Source organism: Tauraco erythrolophus, chromosome 28, assembly GCF_009769465.1.
Source record: "Tauraco erythrolophus isolate bTauEry1 chromosome 28, bTauEry1.pri, whole genome shotgun sequence".
NCBI classification, from domain to species: domain Eukaryota; kingdom Metazoa; phylum Chordata; class Aves; order Musophagiformes; family Musophagidae; genus Tauraco; species Tauraco erythrolophus.
Genome location: NC_141492.1, coordinates 5952581 through 5960320, shown reverse-complemented (window position 1 = coordinate 5960320; position 7740 = coordinate 5952581). Strand labels below are relative to the sequence as shown.

General features: G+C 67.5%; 1 protein-coding gene across 1 annotated transcript; it reads left to right on the top strand.

Annotated features, from left to right (window-relative positions):
• Positions 1–707: 707 nt before the first annotated feature.
• MISP (mitotic spindle positioning) lies at positions 708–7035 on the top strand. Its single transcript, XM_086627620.1, has 5 exons — positions 708–748; positions 2569–4739; positions 5624–5835; positions 6045–6083; positions 6387–7035. The coding sequence occupies exons 2-5, from the start codon at positions 2693–2695 to the stop codon at positions 6471–6473; spliced, it is 2385 nt and encodes a 794-aa protein (XP_086483746.1). The 5' UTR covers positions 708–748; positions 2569–2692; the 3' UTR covers positions 6474–7035.
• Positions 7036–7740: the final 705 nt, after the last annotated feature.

The following is a 7740-nucleotide window of genomic DNA, read 5'->3' as shown; positions in this document are numbered from 1 at the left end:
CCCGCTGCGAGGGGCCCGTGGGGAGTGGGGGGTCAGGGGGGTCAGTGCCAGGAGGGTGCCCACCGCTGCCGGGGTGGTGGGGCCGGCAGAGCCGGGGCTGCCATGGCAGCGAGGATGCCCGCCCCAGCCCTGCCTGCGCCAGCACAGGGTTATCGGGCGGCTGGGCTGGGAGCGGCCCTTCGGTGTAAACAGGAGAGCGCCGGCTCCCGGCACCGCTGCTGCCGGCACGGCGGCCGCCGCCATGTTCGCTCAGGGCCGCGGCTCCTCCGCACGCTCCCCGCCAGAGACCACTGTGGGGTGACGGGCCGGGGGGGCCAGGGCCCTGCCCTGCCCCGCGTGGGCACAGGGGAGACGCACCGGCACGTCGGTGTGCCGGTGCACGGGCACACCGGTGTATTGGCACACTGGCCCATTGCTGCGGTGGAACGCCAGCGTATGGGCGCGTGCTGCGGGCCGGGGGCCAAGGGCACCCCTCCAGGCGCGGGAGCCGGCCGCAGCGGGGGCGACGGTGGCGCGGGGGGGTCGGGAACGAGTCATTGAACCGCGGCCAGCGCTGAGCCCAGCGCGGTTCTTGGAATTCCCCGCGGGCTCGGGCTGAGCTTATCAGGGCACTGCAGCCCTTCGGCCCCCGCACCCCCGCACCGCCACCGCCCGCCCCTGCCGCTCCCTGGCAGACGCGGCTCAGCTGGGTGCCCTGCGCGGCCTCCCCGGGGCATGGGGACCCCCGCCCCGACCGCTGCCCCCGACCGTAAGTGCAGCACATTCGGGGTGGGGGCGAGCGCAGCGCCAGGGCGCTTGGGGTGTGCACGCGCCGGCTCTCCTGCGGCGGGCAGGCGGAGGGGCTGCTGGCGGGACACCAGCACGATGGTGCACGTCTTGCACGTCGGCATGTCTGGGAGCGCACGCGGCCGTTTGCTCGGGGCAGTGGGTGCGCTGCGGGTCCGCACCCCACTGCAGGACCCCCGGGGAGGGGGAGCCCTGGAGAACTCCCCAGATGCCCCTTTAGGGTGGGGGGCTCAGGCCAAGCTGGCGGGTGCTCCAACGCCGCCGGCTCTGCCCGGTGTCTCCCTGTGGCGCTTGGCTGGGCCAAGGCGAGCCTGGCACAGGGGGCACAAGGCTGGGATCCCCGCAGCACCACGCAGCCGGGACCGAGCCGAGGCAGCTGGATGGTTTTGGGAAGGGCTGAGCCGCTGGTGCCAGCTGGAGCCCCAATAACAGCCCTGCGCCAGCGCGCCCGGGTGCGAGTCCCCTCCCCGCAGGGACTGTGACCCCCACCCGTGATGAGGGTGTGGGCCGGGCGCGTTGCCCGCTCAGCTCATCAGGGCTGTAAAAAGGCAACGGTAAATTACAGGCAGGAACACGATGAGGTTCCGGGAATTCAGCTGGGCACAGCGCACCGGGAATGGCACTCAGCGGCCCCGGTCCCAGCCCCGGTCCTGCTGCAGGCTGAGCCGCCTGGTCCTGCCGCGGGACTGGGCAGCAGCGCAGCGGTGCCTGGGCATGGCCCTGGGGCTGCCCCGCTCGGACCCAGCCGCTCCCGCCCCAGGAAGGCAGCACCGGGGCCCCGGGCTGCCCCGTCACCACCGTAGCCACCACCGCAGCCCCGCTCCCAGCTTCCCCATGCCCGCGGGAGCCTGCGGGCACCTGGGGAGCGGAGCCGGCGCTGTCGCTGCGCCCTGATGTGCTCAGGCCCACGCGGGCCAGGCTGTGGCTCCACCTGGGCAAACAGTGGGCACGATGTGCCGCTCGCCCCCGGGCACACCCGGCTCGCCTGGGGTGATGAACCGCGGGTCCCGCCGGGGCCGGGGGCCCCACCTGTGCCACCCCTCCCTGTGCCATCCAGCTCCGGCATGGCGCAGCGGCATCGCCACCACGGTCACGGCGGTTTCCTCCCGCTTTGCATGACACGGGTTAAAGTCCCTCCTTTTTATGAGCCCCGAAACCATTTTTATGGTCCCCGCCGTTTCGATAGCGCGGCGGTGTGGAGCCTCCTTCGCGCACACACACGCGAGGAGAAATTCCAGGCTGAGGCGGATCCGGCGCCGCCGGCACCTCTCCCTGCTGCGAGCGGGTGCTCCCAGAGCCACCCGGGGCCGGTGGCCCTGCCTGCCCGGTGCGCACGGTGAGACCCGCGGGTGGCCGCGCCGGAGTCGCCAAGAGCTGCCGCAGCGGGGGCGCAGCCGGCACAGCTGAGCCGGGCACGGCGTCGCCCGAGGCCTCGTGGCCGTGGTCTCGCAGCACGTGGCACCGCCACCTCTCTGCCAGTCCGCCATCCGTGGCACGTTTGGCTTTGCTCACAGCTTGGCTCCGCTCGGGACGCGGCCGGGCTGCGGGACGGAGGCAGGAGGGGGATGGTTCCCGTGGGGAACGGTGCTTCGCGCTCAGTCTGTCCGAGACCCGGTGCCGGTGGGTAAACGGAGCAAATGGCTGGAGGGACGCGACGTTTCGCGCTGGTGGTGTCTGTGCCCCGGGCACACGTGTCGGCTGCGGCTGGGTGGGGAGGGAGCCGCGCGCCCCTGACCTCTGCTCCTTCTGCTCCTAACGGCCGCTCTCCCCTCCCGCTCGCAGGACGTGCCAGCTGTGCCCCTCGTCCTCGGCTGAGCCCGGAGCCCGAGCGTGACCTCGCAGCTGAGCAGTGTGCCCGGCCCGGGGCGAGGTTGGCAGCAGGCTGAACGCTGACTGTGCCCAGGAGATGGACAGAGTCACCAGGCACTTGGTCTTCCAGTTCCCGCAGACCTCGCCAAAGCTCGACGCTGACGATGCTCACCCGGGCGGCTCGTTTGCGGAGCAGAGGGCCAGCAGTGACGACGACGTGTTCGGCTCCGCTCGACACAGCAGCCAGAGGGTGGAAAACGGCTATGGCTGGAAAACGAGGTCAAATTTCCCAGATGGTGGAAAAGATGTCTGGACCCCGTCGCCAGACAGGGAGTCCAAGCTGGAGGTGGTGAGGTCGGGGAGCTTGTACGACCTCAGGGTTTACAGAGGCGAGAGGAAGCCCTCGAAGCTTTATGATGACGACGAGCAGGAACAGAACAGGGTCCGTCCACCGAGCATCTCGCCTGAGAAAGCCAGGGAGCTTGCAGACGAGAGGAGGGAGATCATCCAGAGCCAGGTGATGAGGAAGAGCTCTACCATGGCTGAGAGGTGGAGCTCCCTGGATGAGCTGAGCTCCATCAATGCTGGTGTGGACAACCAGGGCGAAGGTGGGCACGCGGGCAGCTTCACCACCAGCTTCGCTATTTCCTTTGACAAGCCTTCCTCGGGGAGGGCAGCAACGCCGGTCAACCCTGAAAATGTCAACACGGAGCAGATCAACTTCTCCGCAGCTCGGCAGCAGTTCCTGATGCTGGAGAAGACCAACCCGGGCTCCTTCTTCAGCCCAGGGCAACAGGCCATGTCTCCAAAGCCGGAGTCAATGACAAGAGTCTCTAGGCAAGAGTGGCCCAGTCCTGAGGTGGCCACGAACGCTGCGAGAGGTTACAGCAATGCCGGTGAACCCAGTCAGAGCAGGACGGACAAGACCATTTATCAGGTTTATAGTGTGTCCCACAAGACACCTGTGACGGAGGAGGATCATGCCTCCAGAAGGGCTGATACTGAAAGATCATATCCCACCAGGAAAATATCCAGCTTGGCTAAAGCATCTTCCAGAGAGGACCTGGACTCTGGCTTGGGTGAGCTGTATAACGCAGGCAACACAGGCTACGCCAACAACGGAAGCACGTCCAACTTTGTCTTCGACGGCCTTGTGGAACTGAGGACCAGCAGCAACAGCCAGGACAAGGAGACGAAGTTCAGTAACGAGACGCCCATTGAGCGGGAGATCCGCATGGCCATGGAGAGGGAGGAGAACCTCTGGAAGGAGAGAGGGATCCAGCGGCTGACCTCCAGCAGCGAGCTGGTGGAGATCCAGACCAAGCCTCTCCTCTCCATGCACACCTCTCCCGGTCCAGGCAGGAAAGGGAATGACAAAGGCCGTGCTTCCCTTTACGTCCAGAAGGAAATCGAGCAGGAAACCAAGCGCGAGGAAGATCTGAAGAGGCAAGGGAGGCTGCTGGGGACGTACGACCGGGGGCCGCAGCAGGAGCTGGAGGAGCGCAGGCGGGTGTTCGAGCAGGAGGAAGCCCCCCCGCAGAAGCCCACCGCCACCACAAGGGCAGACGAGCAGAGGAGCTCGGGTGATGAGTTTGCGGTGGAGCAGCCCACGAGCCACGGCCCCCGCCCCACAGAAGACACCAGGGGTGGGGGAAGCCTGCCCAGCTACGCGGTCAGCGTCACGCGCGTCCAGGCGCCCCAGCTGCGCTTCACCACCACCGCCAGCGAGAAGAGCTGGGACCAGCCCCTGGTGTCCCAGCATGTTTCCGCCAGCACCAGCAAATGGGGGAGCGAGGATTCCCAGGGAGGAAGGCTTCCCGGCTCCACCCCGAGCCCCGCCGGCACGGCTGTCCTGCCCAGAGAGTACTTCTCCTTCTCCTTCTGGAAGCCCAAGGGCTCCTTCGTGGACGACATGGGGACGCAGAGCCCGCTGCGGAGGGAGGACGGCCGCGAGGAGCAGTACAAGGTGAGGACCTGGAAGCCGCAGACGTCGGTGCTGATCGAGGAGGAGATCCGGAGCGACTTGCAGAGGGAAGAGGAGCTGCAGGAGCAGCGGCGGCGGCGGCGGCAGCTGGTAGACGGCTACTCCGTGGTCAGCGGCGATGGCTTTCCCCAGGAGGGCTCCCACTCCCGGCACAGCTCCGGTAAGGGCAGGAGAGGAATGGTGGGCTGGGACAGGGCAGGGGTCAGGCCTGGGGGCAGAGCTACCGTGGGCATCGCTCCCGCCTGCCCGTTCCTTGTGGCTCTGAGCGTCAGCAGGAGCTGTCAGAGGGGACAGGAGTGGCACCGCAGAGCCCCTGTCCCAGGGGCCCTGCCCGGCACGGGCAGCCGTTAGGCAGCAAATGCCAACGGTGTCGCGGTCTGGATGAGGTGCCCGTGGTGGGCGGCAGCCGGCGGTGACCGGAGCTCCCTGGGAGAGCAGGAGCGGCCACAGAGGGACGAAGGGGGACAGAGTTATGGGGGCAAAGCGTCACATCCCGGCCTGGGAGAGTCTGGCTGCAGGTGAGGGGTCCGAGTTCCCCCCCACAAGGATTTGCCGAAATGCCCGTAAGGACCCCTGTGTGTTGGCAGCAAGTTGTCCCAGGAGAAATAACTCTCCTTGCACAGGGATTCTGTGGGCAGGAGGCAGAAGTGCTCGATGTGACGTGCCTGGAGCCAGCTGGGCCAGCCCAGCCCAGCCTGCCCAGGGGAGCAGAAGTAGGGAACTGATGATGAGGATGAGGCATGGGGTCCGCGAGAGCAGCACAGCTTTTGATTCCAGAGCTGCTCAGATTTTGATGACTTTGTGTCATGTCACCGCAGAAAGCAGCGCTGGACGGGCCCAGCAGTGCCCAGTGCGTGTGTTTCCCTTCCCTTGCTCCTGACAATCCCCAGCTGGCACCCAGACATGGGGTCCCAGCCATGACCAAACCTGCTGGACCAGCTGAGGAGGTCGGTGTGGGGCAGGAGCTTTGCTCTCCTGTGGGCACCCCGGCCCCTGGCACCGTCCGCGTGTCCCTCACCCCCGGAACGGCTCTTTCTCTTGAAGCTGCCTCCGGTGTCAGCGACAGCTACGTGGTGTCCGGGTCTCCTGTCCCCTCTCCTGCCTCGCACCAGCCAGGGGTCCTGGGGCCGATATCGTCCTTCACCCCGCTGAGAGTGGCCAGACCCTCCCAGGGCAGCACGGAGACCCTCGGCCCCGACTCGGCTCGTTCCAGCCTCTTCGAGGAGTGGAGGAGGAGGGTGAAGGAGGACGGAAAGGTGAACGTGCCCACCCTGCCTGTGCCGGGCAGCACGTGCTTGGGGGGTCAGAGCCCGGGAGCCGGGGGTCAGCTGCTCGGCTCACTGGGAGACCCCTGTCTCCCCTCGCCTCCCCCTGCCCGGCAGCCCCCCCATGCCCCGCATCCGGCTGTCTCCGGATGTTTCCCCGCCGCGTGGCTGCTCTCTGACCCGTTTTCCCCCTTCCGCAGTACGCAGGCATCGAACCCGTTGACAGGATCAACACGGAGGTAAAGTCCTGCGCGTGCTCGAGGGCGCAGCTCCCGCTGCCCCCGCTTCGCTCCCCCCATCCCCACTGCCCCCCCGCGCTCCCCGGTCCTGCTGGGACGGACGGGGGGGCTCGGCTCCCGCAGGGCCACGGGCACCGCGCGGGTGGGCATCGCCTTGGGCAGAATGTGTGGTGGCCGCTGTCAGGCGTATTCAAGCCGGGGTGGGGGGGTGGGGGGCTTCTGGCTGGGAGGGCAAGCGGTGCAAAGATTGTTTGTAAAAACACCGTCTTTACAAAACGGTCCTGTGCCTCCCGATTTCCTCAGGTTGTGGAAAGCACCAAAGTGACCCGCCACCAGAGCGCCATGGCCCAGCGCTGGGAGGCAGGGCAGTACGTCAGGGACGACGACTGAGGCAGCCCCGGGCCGCGGCCGCCGGACGCGCCGGCTGCCCGCCCAGTTCGGGATCAGTCGACCCGCGAGCGAAATACCGGACCAGTTCAGCTCCTGGTTATCACGAGAATCAGAGACTTGTACCCTGCAGATCGCATCGTTTTCAATAGAGCAGATGATCCTTCCAGTGCATTAGTTGTGCTCACTCGTTCCCACCTTCCTTTGAGGTGAGGTAACACTTTTTTTGTTAAGAGGGGAAAAATCGGATTCTTTTAATCACTTCTGCAAGGAGACAGCCAGGTGAAATCATACGGTAATTTAACTTCTCTCTCCTTGGAAGCTGTGTCTCTGCCTTGCAGAAAAGCGATTTTATTTCTAAGTGGCTTTAGGTTTTTACATACAACATCGGGCATCACGTAGGAGGGAGCGCAGACGGACACGGGCCTTTGGAGCAGCATCAGCATCCAACTGGGAAATCGGTCCGCTTCGCTCGTGATCTGCCGAGACGCCGCGATACAACCGGCGAACGTACCGAAATTCTGTTTATTTCGCTAATTTATTAAAGAGTCGCCGTTCTCCCTCACCCGCCCCGCCTCCCTCCCTGCCCGCCCGTCGGTTTCCCGGCCGGAATGTCAAAGCAGCCCCCGCGCCTGGGGCGGCGGGCCGGGGCCGGGAGCACCGGGCCGGGCGCCGTGCGGGCCGCGCCGTCGCTAGGGGGCTCCCGGCGAGCGCGCGGCGGCGGCGGCGCGAGGGGCCGAGCGCGGGGCCGGTCGGGACCCCCGGCGGCGGGGCGGGGGGGGGGGGGGAGTCAGCGCCCTCCGCGCAGAAACGGCGGAAAGAATCGGGCCCCGCCGCCGCCCGCCCCCCGGCAGAGCGCAGCGCCGCCGCTCCCGCCCCTCCGGTAGCCCCGGGCCGCTCCCGCGGCTGCGGTGCGGCCCCGCCCCGGCGCTGAGCGGCTGCGGGAGCCCCCGGGGAGGAGACGGGCCCGGAGCCTCGGCCCCTCCGGCCGCCACCGAGTTCCTCGCGTTGTGTCCCGGCCCCCGCCCTCATCCATCATCTTCCTCTGGCGGGGCCGGGCCGGAGCTCGCGGGTCGCCCCCGGGCGGTCCCGGCGCTCCCCCCCCCCGGGCCCGGCAGCGCGGCAGCCTCACCTCCCCGGCAGCTCCGCCGGCCCCGAGGGCTGGGGGCGGCCCGGTGACCGCCGAGAGCAGCCGGTCCCGCTTCTTGCTGAGAAAGACGCTCGTGGAAATCCCTTTCTGCCAAATGCACGCGCGAAGGCTTTTCCGTAA